This window comes from Wolffia australiana, chromosome 5 (genome assembly GCF_029677425.1).
Source record: "Wolffia australiana isolate 7733 chromosome 5, ASM2967742v1".
NCBI classification, from domain to species: Eukaryota; Viridiplantae; Streptophyta; class Magnoliopsida; order Alismatales; family Araceae; genus Wolffia; species Wolffia australiana.
Window position 1 is genome coordinate 14,621,704 of NC_135839.1, and position 19,436 is coordinate 14,641,139.

The following is a 19,436-nucleotide window of genomic DNA, read 5'->3' on the forward strand; positions in this document are numbered from 1 at the left end:
CCTGATTCGTACCAAACAGGTAAGACTCTCGAGTAATTCTTCGTCGTTTTCTCAATCTGTCCCTCTCACCTACGTCTAACCCGAGCGCGGTGGAGGCAATTCAAAAGTGAAAAGTGTACTGAAAAAGGAGCAGGTTGGGGGTACCTCTTGTCGCATCAGGCGACAGCTATTTCGGTAGCACCACTAAGGGCAGGATCAGAGGGCGGCAGCAGCACGTCGGCTTGGGCTGGCGTCGGTGAGGAGAGGATGAACACGGTTGGGTTAGTCGCGGCTGTGTGAGGGCGGTAGCACGGGCTCAGGGTCTTGAGCATGGTAACGCGGGATGCGGTGGCACGGGATGCGGTGGCACGGGATGCGACGACGCGGAGCAGAGCAGCGCGGGGGCGGCATCGGGGGAACGGTGGCGCGGCGGCGCGCGCAGACACACGGTGGGGCGCGCTGTGCGGCGACGAGAGTGCGGGGGCGGCGGCCCATGGGCGGACGACCGGTGCGGGTGCCGCGGACATGGACGGTGGCGGTATCGGGCACCGGCGTGCGGCGGCGGTGCTTGAGACAGCAGGCAGCGGCGGCGGTGCTCGCGACGATGGCAGGCTCGCGACGAGGTGCAGCGGCGGAAGCAGCGCTTGTGACGGTGAGCGGTGGCTGCGGCAGCTCCTTCTCTTTTTCCTCCTTCTTCCTCCTTCCTCTTCCTTTCTCAACGAGGGACTCTTCAACTTCTGAACGTTATAAATTTTTCAACAAAAATTCAAGAGTGAGTTTTGGAGGGCGCCCGCCCATTCCCTTTATAGGAGAGAGGTGGATGGGCCCCCTTTAAGCTACAAGACGAAAATAAGAGAGGGGGCGGGGAGAAGGTTGGACTCGATAACGGGAGGGGAGGGTATCCTCATATGGGAACTTCCCCTTGCTAAAACGCTATTACGAAGAAAAGGGAATACGAAAGGAAATGTAAATGTAGAAAAACAAAACGGTAATCGTGATCGAAGATGGCGCGTCGTCACCCCGGATATTTGAATCCAGGCACGCGCGCCGTCACTTTGGCGTGCCGTGCGGGCTGGACGCAAATCGGCAGTGGCGTCGATGATGATGCCGACTCCTTGAGTGGTGATCCTTCGGTCTCGGATGGTGTCGCGCCATCATATTATACCTAAGTGTCAATGAGGTTGATTCAAAACACATTAGTGTAAGTGGTCCATTGACCTAAGACACCAAGGACATCTTGTGTAATTGATGATCATGTTTTAACTAATATCTATGAATCTGTAACCATGGGTTGCAAACATGACTTAACTTATAAGATACACGAAGGTTATTTGGCAGTCAAGTCAACATCGTTTGTCCTCAGCATGGGATGAGGTCTTCTTGAGGAGGAAGATGCATCAAATTCTTGGCCAAGGTAGTAGGGATATTAGAGAAGATTTTATCCAATGATCTGCATTATGTATCATTACTGACTAAGTGACAGATTGGGGTTTGATGACTAACCATACTTAAAGTCATTTGGGAGTCTCACACAATACTTAATTAATATGTTGATATATTTATTTAATAAGTGTTATAGGGCCTTGAATGTTATTAACTAGATTAATATATGGTCTTAGAGGTTAGCACCAATAATATTAAAGGGCATTAGAACATATACTTTATTAGTAAGGTTTTTTTGTGAAAACATCTAATAACTATAAATGTGCCTCTCTCTCTCTCTACTCATTCCACAAGTGCATCTTGATGGTGAGGAGATCGACAAGGCCCTCAGAAAAGTTGAAGAAGAAGAAATCCAATAGTTTTTTAAACCCTTGTATATTTCTAGAGGTGGGGCAAGTGTGTTGGGTTCTGTCCCTTGGTTCAACCATGCAAAATATGGATTCCATGATGCGGAAGCGTGAATCAATTGTCAATCGATATATAAAATCAATACATCACATGTACCTTATGGGGAACTTGTTCCACCTTTGACCTCTCACTTTGAAATCATTTTGAAGCCGTTCACATGCCCAAACTCTAAACGTATCCATGAGATCATGTTGCACTTGGATCTCCACCTCTTCTTCTTCAACTCTCCTTGAAAATCTTGAAGATCTTCTCACCATAATGACACTCTCCTCGGTTGAGTAGAGAAGATACCAGAGTGGAGAAAGGGGGGCTCTCAATTCTGGCTAACCTAGGTGCTTGAAATGAGTGCCCCTTCCATATTTATATTTTACTTTAAGTTTTTTTCTCAAAAACCCCATAAAGTAAAATATATTCACCAATGCCCTTACGATCTTATGCTTGTGACCCTCTAGGCCCATATATCATTCTAATTAACAACTTTAGTGGCCCAATAACAATTATTCATCAACCTTATTAATTAACTATATGATGTAACACGATGGTCGGAATTGACACTTCGTTTTACATTCGAAAGGTAGATTCTAAATGTAATGATATGACATGAATTATTGTATATGATTTGAGAAAATATTAACGAGAAGTACGAGGATCGTCAAATGACCTAGAGACTTAAACCAGCTATACGACACATGACGGGTTTTATCACGATCATGCTCCCAATGATCTGTGTGAGCAGATCAAAATTTTGACGAGTGGGGAACGACCTTGTCCAAGAGCGTCCTCACCACCAACGTAATCGATAAGATCTGACAAAGTCAATAAGATTGCTAACACAAGTATGGTGGATATTCCTAAAATTCACATTTAAATTCACTCTAAGGCCATAAGCAATCTAGAGATCGGTACTGAAAGAGATAAAATAACATTGTAGATTAAAGGGGAGGGGAGATGAACCTGGATGGCTCAAATGGGTGATGAAGCGTCTCGCACGCCTTCCTAGTAGGGAGTAGAATTGACAAAATCATGTCTGATTGTGCTGAGTAGTCTCCAAACGCTGATAACAATTGATTTAATCTTAGTGAAATTGCTCTCAATGGAAGTTGTCTCAGCCAGTCGATGAGATGTTGAGAGCTTGGAGCTTCCGTACTGAGAGGGTGTCGTCAACGGTCAATCATGACAATTGGGGTTGAAATCCTGCGACAAAGATTATTTCATTCGTTGATGAGAACAGGGATGAGGGTATGGGTGTCGTCTGTCCTCTTTTGTTCTGATCAGGACAACCCAGATGTCTCCTAGATGAAGAATCAACTCCACAGACAGGCTCAAAAATAACCAAGTAAATTAGAGACCTAGAATTTCCAATCCTTCACTGTGGAGACAATTTCGTTGTTGTCAATGATCGAAGGTCGTCATAAAGAATAGAATCACCAGAAAGAAAATCAAGTGAGGATCGTTTGCGGTAGCAAATTGACAGTGTACGCACGACTTGAGATGCCTCTGCGCATGGATGGAATCTGCGGCGGATCTGACCGATAGGATCAAAGGGGGATCACAATCAGGCGAGAAAATCATCCTGACAACAAGATCGATTGAGAAATTAACTGAGACCCAAGGTGTTATGGGCAATCCACAACGGTCGAAATTCGGCCAAATAATATCTTTGGCTAACAGAGAATTGATTCTCGTTACTAGCTGAATGGGGGAATCATCTGAAAGAACAATCACTGACCAGGGGAGCAGGACCATTGTAGGGTGTCGATTCAGCAGTCACTTGAATCTCCAGGATGATTCATTTGCAGCAATCGTAAGGGAATGATGCTGATGCAATGAGAACAAGATCGGATTCACTTGCTACGATGTATTTTCTTCCTCTTTTCAATGTATCTTCTTCCTTCAGAAACAAGCACGATAAAGAAAATAACTGCTACAACTCAAAATCAGATCTGGAGTTCACACAATGATTATTTTTTTTAACTTCCACTTCTCCCTCTTCTTAAAAGGTGTGGGGGGGGGTGGCAATTATGGAAGCCGAATTGGGCCCCCTTTAAGGAGAAGGCCTTTTGGGCCTCCCCTTAAAAGGAATTCTTTAGGGGGAGAAGAAGCCCATTATGGATTTCCTCCCCCTAAAGATGACTATTAAACACTATTAAAATAAACACGAACAACAGGGGAGGCCTGTACTCACGCAGGAGGGGCCGCCAACAATTCAAAAAACGATGAAAAGGAAAAAGAACACGAAGACATCTCGGCACTCTCCAAGACGACGCGACTGTTGCTTCAAGCTTGTAGTGGAAGTGTTGGTTCTTCACGTCGGCTCTGGCTCTGCGTAAGGGCTGGTGACGAGTCTGAGCACGATCAGCTGGTTGGTCTTCCATCATTATATTAATATATATTAATTAATTAAAGATTGATTTCACCCAATTGATAGGTTAAGTTTCCAGCCCGTGAGGTGCCAAGCTACACCTCGTGCTCTAGAAGATACCAAGTAGTTTTTAAACCTTTACAGTCATCGGTTACCATATATGTATAATCCATCATCCGCGTGAGACTCTTAAACAACTTAGGGTATGGTCTATTGTCAAACCCTAATCCATCATTCAATTAGTACTGATGCATAACGGAATCATTAGAGAACTGCTCCAAAATCCTCACTACCCTGGTCAGGGATTTTTCTACATCGTCCTCCTTGAGTCAATCTCCTCTTATACTAATGGCGGATGATCCCATCTGGACCACTCAATCCCTCCATTAACTTCTTACTACATCCAAACTATAACTTGTTTGAATCCTATGATTAGAGGCTCATAAGTCGTAGTCAAAATGTAGTCATCCATCCACGAGATGTCCTTGGTGTCTTAGGTAAATGGATCACTTATGCAACCATAACATGAATCAACCTGATCAATTTTAGGTATAACACCATTCAGGGATTCGTGCGGATCAATTCAGTGAACTCTTTCTCCAAAGAGCACCCACTATTTGTCCTTAGTACAGCCAAACTAATAGCCATAGGATCAGCTATACTTATCATATAAGTAGGATCAACTAGTATATTCTATCTAGATAATTCAATGTCCGTCTCGACTATGAATCGAATATGAATATTTAGAATGCATGTTTAAAGACTAATGATCATTGTATTATGATCTCATCATAATTCACTATGTCATTGCACATATTCATGGACTTCACTATAAACATCACACTGGAATAATAATGAATATAAATATTTTATTTAATGAACTTAAATAAACATGGTGGTGTGATGGGCTTGGATAATACATAATATCCATCAGATATGAGATCTACAATGACTCAAACAAGCATGGGTAGGAGATCTGATCACTGCTTCTAACTTTGGTATGTGTTTGTGCTTGTCTTCCTCCATGCATGCACAGATCTTGATTTCCTAAGGCTCTCTCTATTGATGTGTTGGGCAACGCAGTGAGAGAAGTTCATGCTTCGCCCCATGCTCATCTTGTTACCAAAAGGATCTCCCACCACTACAATGGAACTTTGTTAGAAGATAAGAACATGGGGGTAAATGAGACCTTTTTAAGAACCCATGACAGACCTTTGATGGTAATAAATGGGATGGCCCAGGTATGGGGATCCTCCATAGGCCATTGGATTGTCTCTAGAGGTCCTCTGCAGTTAGAAATTATTGTTTGATAGACAGAGTTGATAGCCAGGGGCAGAGATGGATGAATATGCCCCTATAGTTCAATCTTAACACAAGGTTCAATGATTGTAATTAATTTCCAGTTGTAGATCTTTATTACTTCTTGTGCACCTTAAGCCATGTGAGAAGCCCCATAGTGCCTAGTCATTCCCCCTATTAGCATTCTGTGATTTTATTAACTATTTGTGTGTCCCTATTGTCCTCGTCCACATTCATTGGTAAATGAAAAAATGTAAACAAAGAAACTAAAAGGAAAATATAAGATATGCATCAACTGTGGGATCTTCATTTTGAAAATCAGGCAGTAAAGCTTTAACCATAACTTATGGTTTGGCCCACTATGACGTGGGCCAGCTCAAAACCCGATCGCTGCATGTTGGCCCGCGTTCCTTCTCCTCTATTGTCGACCTGACACATTAATTTGGCAATCCCATATTGGAAAAATCAGAAATAAATTATGCTCTATAAATGCATTCAAATAATGTTATTTGAATTAAGAACACTATCTTCCAGTGCGTGTGAGTGGGCTTTGTCCTCCTGACTTAGGTTATCTTATGTGGACCTTCTGCGGTGGCCTTGCTAATGGTTCACCTTGAATTGGGCCTCAACATGTGTGTGCATGTATGCGCCTATCTAGGCTACTGGCGCCTGCCTAATCCATTTTTTTTCTTTCTTTTTATTTATTTTCATTCATCCCTAAAACTTTTAGGATAACCAATATATAGAATAATTAAACCCACTAAATGTAATAATGTTATAACACATTTTTCATAAAAATAGTTAAATTTTTTAAATATGTAATAATCCTAAAAATGTGTAGTTTTGATATAATGGCCCACTTCATGCATGGATTGTAAATTCACTTGAAAATGAAGATAACATCAATCAGTGATGCAAAATTGCATTAATATTTGTATGTTTGCATGTATAAAAATGGATTCATCAAACAACCCCAAGTAAGCATTCCTACTTAAAAAATAACAAAATTATATTACTTATTGAAATACTAAATATTCTAAAATAAGAAAGTAAAGTTAAAGTCATTTTATCAATAATTTACCTCACATTTGACTCTTACTCATTGTGTGCTCATTGGAAAAATTCAAAATATTGTTGTATAAATCAAAATACTCAAAATACAAATTTCATCCCAGCTTCTATTTCAAAAGACATTGCATTTATTTAATGTCAACAATGGAGACAATGGTTAGTGATAATCACAACTAACATGCTACTTTTTATAGAAATTTCATGTGTTAACACATATTTTTATTAGAATGGTCATAAATATATGTTGTTTGGTCTTAACAATTTTTATTCAAAAATTTAATTAATGTGATATTTTTTCCCCTTCATGTATTTTTACGTAATTTGCTCACTTTGGATTCATAAAGAAAATAATTTTATAATTAGGAAATATGACATTTTAATTTATTTTAGGGTGATTATTTTTTAAAATGATAACATGGTTTTTGCCTATTATCTGGTATTTTCAGATTTTTCATATTCTTAGATTTTTTTCCTAGTTACGATCAATAGAGTGATTTATCATTCAAAATCTCATTTGGGTAACTTCCCGCATTGTGAGAGATTAGGATTGAAGGAGTGATGGTCTGATTAAGACTCATGAAGAGAAAACACCATTTGGGCATTTAGTGGGTTTTATATGAATAAATATATATTAGTTTAATTGAATTTTTTGCTATATTTATAAGAACTATATGATAATTATTAAGAGGAAGTATTCCAAACCACAACAATAATTATTTTGAAAATGTTTGATACACATTTTATTGAAGATTTTTGGTTAATTTTTTTGAGTTATTCTAATAATAGTCTTTGAGTAACATATTCGATAAATCTTTGGAATTTTATTAATACAGTTTTAGAACAATTACTAAATAAGACACACCAATAGATAATATTTTATTTTGAATAAAATTTCAATTGATTGAGTTAATTATTTCTTAGATCTATAGTCATTGTAATGCATAACTTTAATTTTCTGTCAAATGATCAATAAAATCGTACAAGGTATAGGGCCTGACAAAGTGGAAGTAACACTTTCACCATTTGTTAAATATTTTGGGGATAAAGGAACAAAATTATGACTATAATATTTTTTTGTTTTTTTTTATATAATCTGTAGTTGCAAATGACCAAGCATTTTTGGCTTCGGGCCTCAACATATTGGCATGGGATTAGATATGGCTTTAATTTAGGATATGCTCGATACAAAAAATAAAGTGTTAGTCATGATATTTGTAAAAATAATATGCTTTTCATTTATACACATAATTACATAGGATTAGTTCAAAGTAATATGGTAAATAATTATAATTAGTGTAAATTTATAATACACATTTCACTTTCCTATTAGATCAATCTCAAGTATCCCAGTATTCTATCTCATCAATTTTTAGAAGGCGGAAACCTTTGCAAAATATTGAAATAGGCGGTTAAATCTCTAAGATGCATTTTAAACCATTAAACCTTTAAATCATTGTTTAAGTGTCTTGGGAAGTCCTTATAACCAGGGTGCATACTTTTATAAATATTTTCATAATATCTTCATTGCATTCTTCTACTTGGAAATTAACTTGAGAATGATGAGGGATTTTAATGCTGCGAAATATTACATATCATATGAGGACACATATGATACTGGTAGAATAAGAACCTCCACAAATATTTGCTTTAGGCCATCAAAATCTAGAGACCGCGCTCAAATTCAGAGTTGAAGTACCCCTGAATGATTCATTTATTTGTGTAATCTTTTTCTGTAAATTGATGAGAATGTAATCCACTCTTATTAGACGGTATTCATAATGTTGAGAAGACGAAAATCATCTCCTAATATAATTTAAAATATAAAAAATATTATTCAATAATCATATGCAGCATTGTATGACATTTATTTGTCCGCTATGTATGATTTAAGCGCTTCAAACTTTGTTTCACAACTCAAATGCATCTATAAACTGTATAGGATAAGAAATAACTTTAAGTGATTTCATGTAAAAAAATGGCCACCCCAGATATATGAGCGAAATGTAATAACTTTTTTACTGCTTCTTACGTGATGTGTGTCTAAGAATATGATCAACCCTGAAACAAAATAATTGAGGTTATTCCCAAAGTAGCACTTGTTATATTTGAAGATTGATTTATAATTAAACTCTCGGTCCTCTGACCTTGACAAATGAAAAGGTTAATTTACTGTATTTGCATAAAACAATGTTTATCTATCTCTGATGCTATAATAAATCATTCAGGATAAATATATATAATGGATATAGGATACAATGTCATGTTTATAGACATCACCTATAGAGAGTAGTGTTTGTCCAACCGATATCCGTCCGATATTCGGTATCGGACAACCGATATCCGATATCCGAGAAAAAATGGAACGGTGTCTGATATCGGATATTGGACGATTGGACGATATCCGTCCTTTAAAAGTTGATGGATATGAAGACGGATATCGGACGGGTGAGGACGATTGGGATATCAGATACCAGATTTGGATTTCAATATCTGGATATCGGAACCAGTATTCGGATATTGACATTTGGTATACTCGGGAAAAATTGATATCGATCAACATTTTAGATGATCTACGTTTAGGAGACATGTTTTTTATCTATATTCTAAGTTTTTTAATACATACCTTTCAACCTTTTTGTTTTCTTCCATATGGGATATCAGGATGCAGAGTTTATTGAACTCCGAATCCTATTGTCCCATATGGAAGAAAACAAAAAGGTTGAAAGGTATATATAGAACGTGTTAAATAATTTAATAATACCTTATTTAATAATTTAATAATTACTATATTATTAATTTGATAAATTTGATATGTTACTACCTCATTTAATAAAATCACATACCTTATTTAATAAAAACAATTTAATACCTCATTTAATAAAAACAAAAAGGTAGGAAACATATTAAATAATTTAATAATACTTTATAAATAAAATCTACATTGTTACCTTATTTAGGACATAATAAATATATAAATTTGATATGTTACTACCTCGTTCAATAAATACCACTCAAGGTTTCTGTTTTCTTCCATATGGGACAATAGGATTCGGAATTTACACTCCAAATCCTGTTATCCCATATGGAAGGAAATAAAAAGATTGAGAGGTATATATTAAACGGGTTAATTTCTAAATCAAAAAGCCTAATGTTAAACAGCTGGCCCACGTATATCCTCTACATACTGTCGCACTATGGCAATAAAATTATATTTTTAATTTGGATATCGAAATCCGATATCAACGTCCGATATCTGATATCATCATCCTCCCCACGAGACGGAGGTGGATGATGACATTGAGACGGATACCAATATCATATATCGTTACTGTAGCAACCGATAGCCGATATCGATATCCGATATCTGGATACCAGAAAAAATGGATACCAAAAATTTGAATTTCGTTATCCAGTACAGCATCCGTCCCGATACCATAATCCGATACCAGTACCAGCTACAGGATTTCATCTCCAACCCTTATCATTTCTGTTACAATAAAATCTCTACATAAATAATTATTATGGCATAGGTTATACATAATTTTTAATAGTAAACAACCAAATATAAATATGAATAAACTAACTAAAAAATATTAGCAAGATTTTTAATCACATACACTGTTTTTTTAATGACACACATTGTCTCTATTTTTTCACTCGTGGACTAATATATAATTGAGCATGTATTGCCATCAAATAGTAGATGGCCACCAACTTATTTTTATCCTATTTGGCCTTACACTGCTCCTACTGAAGAATAGTGTATTACAAATTAGGTCAAAAGATACTATGAAGAAGGCCCTAAAAATCTTGGACGCCTTGATTTGAATGAAGGCACTCTTGGCCTCTAAACTATTTGCCTGTAATGGAAGGAATGCCTTCCATGCCATCATATGTGTCACCGGTTCATTTATTTAGAGAGGAAAAAGTCCAGATTTGCTTCATATTAGTTCTGGAAATTTTGAAATGATTTTTAGTTTTTACAAGTCTGCCTAGAAGGTTAGAGAAAGGCATCCAATGTGCAGAAACTGGTGAAGAAGATACTGATATCATTTGACTTCTCACTACATCCTTGAGAATTTGTTTTCCACTCATATGTCTCGTAGCTTGATACAGGGGAAATCTAGTTAAATATTGGAGCATCTCCCATGGGTTTCTATTCTGACTCCAGATTTGTAATAAGTGGGAGTAAGGTAGATACTGGATCATTTCCCCTTTTTATCATCACTTCATTTAAAGTGGTCCCACCTGATACTAAATAAAAGATAAATAAGGTGGAAAATCAGAATCGTAAAATATTAAGCCATCAGGTGAGCAATAAAGTTTTACCCAATACTAAAAATCATTTTTTTCCTGCAAACTAACAAAGTAACATCCTTAATTAATTATTTTTTATCCACTTTACTCACACTGATGATAAAAAGATTGGTGATAAGAGATGACTCCTCCTCTGACAGAACTCTCCACCAACGAGCGTATGCCACGTGTCCCACTGATACCGACCTCATTACCTCTCACCATTGGACGACACTGACAAATTCGCTGACGAGGAACGCGCTCACCGTTGTAGCTCAGTAGATGAACAACCAGGCAGCCGACAGACGAATCGAGCAAGGAGAGCCGTCGATGGCCCATCCGACGGTCAAGGACGAAGAGTTTGCCGTATAAATTGGGGAAATGGGTGCGAGGATTGGCCGAGCAACAGTGGCGAGATCGTCGTTTTCGCTGCGCGTCGCTGCCGGGGAAGAAGAGGACGAGATCGCAGTCTCACTGTTGTTTTTTCACGGCAGCGGTGAGAAATTTCTCTAGTTCGAGCGGTAATCAGTCGTCCGCTAGGGTTCTTCCAATTGGTATCTTCTCTCGCCTGGCATATAGCTACGACGCCGACTTGCTTGGACTGTGCTCAATCCGTTATCCTCTTCCGTCGTCTTTTCCGCATCTTCCTCAGATCTGGATTCTTCTCGCAGGTGAGAAATCGCGGTGGTGGCTGTTTCAGCGCAGAAGCTCGCCAGGTATGCTTCCATGAATCCTGCATTATCTTCATTTTTTAGCCGGAACGAACGCACACTCGTTTCACAAAGATCGATTCTATGGTTCATCGTCCCGCCAATCAATCGCATTTGATTTTCGGGGCAAACGATGATCGCAGATCCCGAGGAATCCTCTGATCGGTTTTCTTCTCCCCGTTTGTCCCGTTCCGTTCCGTCACCGAACCTCCGGAGCAACTAAAGTCCGCGCTACTTGTTCAGTGTGAAGCGAGAGAACGGAGAGATGGAGGTCGCCATAGCCTTCCTGCTCGCCGTCCTCCTCGGCGGCGCCGCCGTGCCTCCGGCGGCGGCGGAGCCGCGGCAGGACAGGCTCGCCCTCCTCGACTTCATCCGAGGGATTCGCCATAGCCGAGCTCTGAACTGGGACCCCTCCACCCCCGCCTGCAACAACTGGATCGGCGTCACCTGCGACGAAGACGAGAGCCGCGTCGTCGCCCTCCGCCTGCCCGCCGTGGGCCTAACCGGGCCGATCCCCCCCAACACTCTGAGCAGACTATCGGCCCTGAAGACGCTCAGCCTCCGTTCCAACAGCATCTCCGGCCCGTTCCCCCCCGACTTCTCCCTCCTCTCCTCCCTCACCGAACTTCACCTCCACCAGAACGCCCTCTCCGGCCCGCTTCCCCGCAACTTCTCCCAATGGCGCAACCTCACCGCCGTCAACCTCTCCTTCAATGCCTTCAACGGCACCATCCCGCCGTCCATCTCCGACTGCGCCGGGCTGGAGATCCTCAAGCTGTCCAACAACTCCCTCGCGGGCCAAATCCCCGACTTGCGCCTGCCCAGCCTCATAGTCCTCGACCTCTCCAACAACGCGCTTCAGGGGACGGTCCCGCCGTCCCTCCGGCGGTTCCCCGCGTCGTCCTTCCTCGGCAATTCGCTAACGTCGTCCGAGGGACCGTCATCGGCGCCGTCCGAGGCGAGCTCTGAGAAGCGGGGGGGGCTCTACCTGAGTCAGGCGGCGGTCATAGGCTTGATCTTGGGGGTTCTCGCGGTGTTGGTCCTGCTGGGGGTGTTCTTCTGTAGGAGGAAGGAGCCGGCGAAGACGGGGTCGCCGGAGAAGGCGGTGGCGATGGAGGAGGAGAAGAGTAACCGGCTGGCGTTCTTCGAGGGGGGGTCGGTGGGCTTCGACTTGGAGGACCTTCTGCGGGCCTCGGCGGAGGTGCTGGGGAAGGGGAGCTTGGGCAGCGCGTACAAGGCCAGCCTGGAGGACTCCACCACGGTGGTAGTGAAGCGGCTCAAGCAGATCACCGCTGGGAAGAAGGAGTTTGAGCAGCAGATGGACCTTCTGGGCCGCATCCGGCACGAGAACGTCGCGCCCCCGCGGGCCTACTTCTTCTCCAAGGACGAGAAACTCGTCATCTACGACTACTCGCCCGGGGGCAGCCTCTTCTCGCTTCTCCACGGTACGCAAAACAGTGGAGGTTTCGTTTTCGTCCGTCATCCACCGTCCGTCAACTTTATCCGTTATCCTTAATTCCTCATCCGTAATCTATCATCGATCGCCTTTATCCTTTGTGCTTTATTCGTCATCTGTCATCCATCATAAGTCACTTTTATCATTAATTAGTCATTAGTCATCCAGCATCGGTCACCTTTATTATTTATTTGTCTGTCTGTCATCCCTCATCTGTCACATTTATCCTTTATTCGTTATCCGTCATCTAACATAAGTCACACTGGTCCTTTATTCGTCATCCATTATCAGTCACCTTTGTCCTTTATTAGTCATCCATCATCAGTCACCTTTGTCCTTTATTCCTCATCCTTCATCTCTTTATTTTCATCCGTCATCTTAATCCTATATTCGTCATCCATCATCATATCCTTTATTCATTGTCTGTTATCTTAATCCTTTATCTTCATCCATCATCTTAATCCTATATTCGTCATCCGTCATCTTAATCTTATATTCGTCATCATATCCTTTACTCATTTTTCGTCATCTTTATCTTTAATTCGTCATCCGTCATCAATCATCAGTCACCTTTATCCTTATTCGTTATCTGTCAGCAATCATCATTCATCTTTATAGTTTCAGATCATCCCGGACGTGGACGATGGACAGGACGGGACAAATTTCGTCCCGTCCGACGTCCAGAGTAAGTTCAGGGATGAAGGGCAGGATGGTTTTTCGTCCAACGATAAAAAACCATCTCGTCCAATCACACCGGGACGGTTTTTAGTCCTGTCCAGTCCTCCCGGGACAAATTCGTCCTAGACGAAAAAAAACCCATTTTATATTTTAAAATATTAATATAGATTTTTCTAAGTTTTTTAAGGGAAATATGAAGGAGAGAGAATGCAAATAGACATATGAACAATTAATTCTGAGCAGCATCATTTTGCAAGCTCAAAAAAAAATATATGGACCTTGATGCAAATTGTCATAGCGAGGCCACATGGTGAGTTCTCAACCGTCCGATGTGAATCCAGTGATTATTTGTCCACGTTTTTCGTTCCACGGTAGGAGAACTGTCCCATCCAGTGGTCCCTGGGAGGAATTTTTGTCCCGAAATTCATCTGTATCCTTGGATGGGACATTTTTTTTGTCCCATCCAGTAGTCACCTTAATCCTTATCCGTCATCAATCATCTGTTACCTTTATCCTTATTCATCATCCATCATTAATCATCAGTCACATTTATCTTTATTAGTCATCCGGCATCAATCATCAGTCAACATTATCCCTTTTCGTCATTCGGCATCCATCATCAGTCAACTTTATCCCTCTTCGTCATCCGGCATAAATCATCTCTCACATTTATCCTTATTCGTCATGCGACATCACCTTTATCGTTTATTCGTCATCCGCATCCGTCACATTTATCCTCAATCCGTTGTCAATCATCCATCACCTTTATCCTTTAGCCTTTATCCGTCTTCAATCATCCGTCTCATTTTTCCTTTATTCTGTACTCCTCATCCGTCACCTTTTATCCATTACTCGTTCATCCGTCACCCATCATCACTCTCCCCTGATGGATCTTTCGTCATCCGCCATCATTCTCCTCGCGGGCGGCCATCCGTCATCCATTGTTCGTCATCATTCACCCGTGGTCCGTCATCCGTCTGAGTTTCGGAGGCGGTGGGGGGGGGGGTTTGGCAGGGGAGAAGGGGAGCGCGGCGGACTGGGAGACGAGGGTGAGGGTGGCGGCGGCGGCGGCCAAGGGGCTGGCGCACGTGCACGAGCACAACGGGGGGAAGATGGTGCACGGCAACGTCAAGTCCACCAACGTGCTGCTCGACGGCGCCGGCGCGCGGGTGGCGGACGCGGGGCTGGCCTGCCTGGGGAGCGCGCCGCGCGGCAGGGGCTACAGCGCGCCGGAGCTGGCCGAGCCGCGGCGCGCCACGCAGGCCTCCGACGTGTACAGCTTCGGGGTGCTCCTGCTGGAGCTGCTGACCGGGAAGAACCCCGGCTCGGCCGAGGGCGCGAACCTGGTGCGGTGGGTGCAGTCCGTGGTCCGGGAGGAGTGGACCGCGGAGGTCTTCGACGGGGAGCTGGTCCGGTGCGCGGACCGCGAGGGGGAGATGGTTGAGCTGCTGCGGATCGCCATGGCCTGCGTGGCGCGGTCCCCGGACAAGCGGCCCGCCATGGCCGAGCTCGTCGAGCACATCCACGGCCTCCGCCGGCCCGCCTGACGACAGGATGAGCCCATCCCCGTTCATCCACGAGCGGGTCCACCCTCTCCCAGAGTGATGGGACGGGAGAGGGAGCCTCAGCCTCATTCTACTGAAAAAAGGAAATTTTATAAGCCCACGCTGGTAGCTTCTTCGCCTTGTCGAATCTCTCTTTTCCCCTCCGATTCCGCCTGGCCGTGGCCGCTCGTTTAGGGTTCCCGTCGACGTCGGCCCGCGCCATGGCTTCCAAGCGCATTCTCAAGGAGCTCAAGGACCTCCAGAGGGATCCCCCCACGTCTTGTAGCGCTGGTATTTTCTCCGGATCTCGACTTTATCCTTGTTCGATATGAACTCTTGGGTGTAAATTTTGGTTGTTCTTCTTTCTTGATTTTTTTTTCTCCGTTGAAATTGCTTCGTCGTGTGACGATCCGTAAGAAGGATTCGAGTTGTTGTCACGGCACTTTATGGCGCATCTGGATTTTCCTGTGCTGTGATCCATATGATTTCATCGGTTCATCCAATTCTTCTTCTTATGGATGGAGCCCTCAGCTGAGTATTCGATTATTTCGATAGCGAATCGTTATCATGTCTTCTCGCTCGTCGTTCTTTTATCTACCGGGGGATCTTTTATCCGGACCGTAGAAATTTCTTTGTGTTGCTCTACCGCTTAAATTCTCGTGTTGATTCGTTTAACATGGCACAAATGAACTCGGGGTCGAGGAAAACGTGATTCGCCGGGCATTATATGTCTTTCCTTTGCCAAGTTTACGCTTTATTTTGTCGTTCCATATTGCATAGACTTGTTCGTGATCGCCATCGTAGTTTCTCTTGGCGCAGCCAATGCAGCTACCAACTTTTTGCTTGTTCTAAAAGGGTACAGGTCGAATCGATTTTTTTACCGGGAGGGTAGTTTTAAAGTGAAACTATATCTCATTTTGGTAATTCATCAAATACTCGAGGATTTAACTTCAATGATCTGTATCACCTCTTGCACATAAAACACTCTGAATCTGTCATGGCTCCCGTGACATATCAGTGGATGATCCTGGTCACCCTGGCTGAACTTGTGAAGCTGGGCCCGGCTAGTCAGACCAATGAGAGCCTGCGCCAAGAAATGATCTACATCTCCCCAACAAGAATTTAAGTAAAAATGTAATGTCAGAAAATGGGGCATTAGAGCAGGTAATCTCTTGCTGTTAGACCCACAAGGCATCTGGGGCGGGTTCAGTCTTCTTGATTTGAAATTATGTGGAGACATTTAGGAACTGTAAGCCTGAATCCCGAAGTTATCTCATAATCCAACCTGCACTTTGGTGGGAGATTGGCGATGGTCTCTTACAGCCCATGAAACAGAAATTGCCAGGCGGCAGACTGCAAATATTCCAGATATTTGATTGTGGTTGGGTATTCGTGTGGCAACTATTTGAAAAATAAATTGGCTGTATCATGAATTTCCAGACATTTGGAACTCGCTTATGACTCTGTCACATCACCGTGGGTCATATAGGTAAGAAAGAAGTGATATGATGTTAACATCCTTTCCCTTCCCTAAGTGCCTGATAGGATCCTCGATCTAGGCTCGTATCGGAGGAGAGTAGAGGGTGACACAAGGTAGAAGTTCCTGGGGTAGAGAGGCGAAATGGGAAGGATCCGAGAGGAGGCCGAGCAGAAGGGGTAGGGACCGGCCGAGGACGAGTTGCCTGTAGATGTGGTGCGGTAGAGACCATCACGAGGACGGGGATCGTGGAGGGAGACGGAGTGTGGATATAAGAAGAGAGGAGGGGAGGGAAACAAGCAATCACTTTAGACCAACTTCCAGTCTGCCCTCCTAAAGGGAGGGCTGTGCTATTTAAAGGAAAACATGGGAGGAGAGAGGAAGGGTAGAGACGAAACTGCCCCTTAGGATGGCTAGGGATCATATCAGAGCCATGCCAGGAGATTCAAACAAGAGGTCCATCTACCTTGGAAGGAATAATCATATTCCAATAATGGTATGTATCTTCTTTTGTACTTCCTTTTGCCATCACTCTGATTCTGCTCTATCCCGAATTTCTGGTATCTCTGTTTATGAGGCTCCGCTTGGGCCGCATTGACCAGATGCAACAGACTATCGTCAAGGTTGATTGGCTCAGGTAATTCAGTTGTCAAGATGCTAGTTTGTCAGATTAGATTCCACCCAGTGTCACAGCATTTGTACATCATGCCGCCGAAGCAATCAACCCAGTACTCCTATGTGCAGAGTGATATGATTTACCATCCAGCAAGAATGCAGCCTGTACCCCGTATCAGATGGGCAATATTTGCTTAAGGTTGGACTTGAATTGCAGAGGCCCAATGATGGAACTTTTCTCTATACAAGAAAGTTCATGGCTAGAAAGTTTTCTCTATACTGGATTTGCGACCCAGATTTATGTTAAAATCGTATGCAAGATTTATGTTAAAATCGAAACTGCAATGTGTGCTCACCCATGAACATTCCTTCGATAGTTTGTCCTAGTGTTCTTCCATGATTTATCAATCTTCTGTCAAACTGATGAAGGGCATGTTGAGCACTTCATGGAAACATTTTTGTTTATTCGCTCAGAGCTTAGATCAACTCAAAGCAATGTTCTATTTCAAAGGCACATTGAATATCTGGGCAAGTGGAAATCATCATCAAGAGTGATGATTGCTCGCCTTGGTGGCCAGAGAACATTCATGAGCTCAGAGACTTCCTCCGATTAACCAGTTATCATTGTTAATTTGTGGAGGACTATGCAGGTATTGTTCAAGACCTCACAGCAGTCCTGAATAGAGATGCATTCAAGTGAAACTGAGAGGCATGGGAGTCTTTTAATCATCTTAAATAAGCAATGGTTCCGGACTTGGCTCTTTAACGGACAGGATCAGACGATCAATGATTCCGACAGACCAGAAAACAGTAATATATCAGCAGATAATCCCACACACAAAATATTTCATATGAAAGTCTACTTCTTCCTATTTTCCTTCTGGTGGATTCGAGAGACGTACATGAGACAGCTTTATGATCAGTCTAGTCTACAAGGGTATGGCGGGTCTACAAGGTTATTTTGATGATGTGTCAATACCCAGTACGAATTTAGGTTCCGGAATTTTTTAGTATATCTCTGTTGTTCTTTTGCTGCACGAATTTCAAAAGTACTTTGGGACATCCGTTCAATCTGATTAGATTCAAGTTATAGCTGATAGCGAGTACGCCACTTTTCATCTTTTAGCAGGATGTTCTACTTCAAACAGGAATTAACTGGGAAAGAGAAAGGCTTAAAATTTTCATGAAATTTTGTTTATTCTTTCATGGCAGGGCCGGTGGCCGAGGACATGTTTCACTGGCAAGCGACGATCATGGGCCCGCCCGACAGTCCCTACGCCGCAGGTGTTTTCTTAGTCACCATTCATTTTCCTCCCGACTATCCCTTCAAGCCGCCAAAGGTACACTAATCACACCCTCTGGCACGTATAATCTCCGTCATAAACTATACGTCAGACGATTAATTTTGACAAAGAAAGCGATAATTGGCAGGTGGCGTTCAGGACGAAGGTCTTCCATCCGAACATCAACAGCAACGGCAGCATCTGCCTGGACATCCTCAAGGAACAGTGGAGCCCGGCGTTGACCATCTCTAAGGTTGACTTTCCGCGTCTCCTCGTTGACTAATAATCTGGTTGACCGGGGTCAACTTTGGCGTGTCTCAGGTGCTGCTGTCGATCTGCTCGCTGCTGACGGACCCGAACCCGGACGACCCGCTGGTGCCGGAGATTGCGCACATGTACAAGATCGACCGCAACAAGTACGACAACACGGCCCGGAGCTGGACCCAGAAGTACGCCATGGGCTGAGCGGCTCGGCCCGTCCCCACTCGCCCCCTTTGATTTGATTGGTTGTTCCCAACATTTGCGATGCTTAGGGAAGGACACGGTCCGGTCTCAGTCCGGCTTTTCCAAAAACCTAAACCTAGACCTGAAGTTCGGTCTCGGCCTGTGGATTCATGGATTATGATCTTATCTGTCTTATGATCCATGGATGTGTAGAGAGAGAGATGGCGAGTAAGAGAGAGAGATGCCCTACAATGGGCGGCTAGGCAGAGGGGCGGGCCCAACCGTACGCTTCTGTAATGAGCGGCGGCCCACCAAAGCCCATTAATAAATACGCGGCCGGCCTCGAAGTCCGCGACATGCTGGGGGCCGGT

At 43.0% G+C, this 19,436-nt stretch overlaps 2 protein-coding genes across 4 annotated transcripts; both read left to right on the top strand.

Moving 5' to 3' along the window:
• Nucleotides 1–11,260: 11,260 nt before the first annotated feature.
• On the top strand, nucleotides 11,261–15,387 carry LOC144703350 (putative inactive receptor kinase At4g23740). 3 transcript variants are annotated; one of them, XM_078575510.1, is made up of 4 exons: nucleotides 11,261–11,354; nucleotides 11,530–11,574; nucleotides 11,812–13,013; nucleotides 14,717–15,387. In XM_078575510.1, exons 3-4 carry the CDS (start codon nucleotides 11,834–11,836, stop codon nucleotides 15,247–15,249), a joined length of 1,713 nt encoding a protein of 570 aa, XP_078431636.1. In that variant the 5' UTR covers nucleotides 11,261–11,354; nucleotides 11,530–11,574; nucleotides 11,812–11,833; the 3' UTR covers nucleotides 15,250–15,387. The 3 variants fall into 3 exon arrangements, with proteins under 3 accessions (XP_078431636.1, XP_078431635.1, XP_078431637.1); XM_078575509.1 differs by having other exon boundaries at nucleotides 11,316–11,412; XM_078575511.1 differs by having other exon boundaries at nucleotides 11,338–11,412; nucleotides 11,712–13,013.
• On the top strand, nucleotides 15,317–19,265 carry LOC144703351 (ubiquitin-conjugating enzyme E2 10-like). Its single transcript, XM_078575512.1, has 4 exons — nucleotides 15,317–15,537; nucleotides 18,551–18,678; nucleotides 18,770–18,874; nucleotides 18,943–19,265. Exons 1-4 carry the CDS (start codon nucleotides 15,468–15,470, stop codon nucleotides 19,084–19,086), a joined length of 447 nt encoding a protein of 148 aa, XP_078431638.1. The 5' UTR covers nucleotides 15,317–15,467; the 3' UTR covers nucleotides 19,087–19,265.
• The last annotated feature ends 171 nt before the right edge of the window (nucleotides 19,266–19,436 follow it).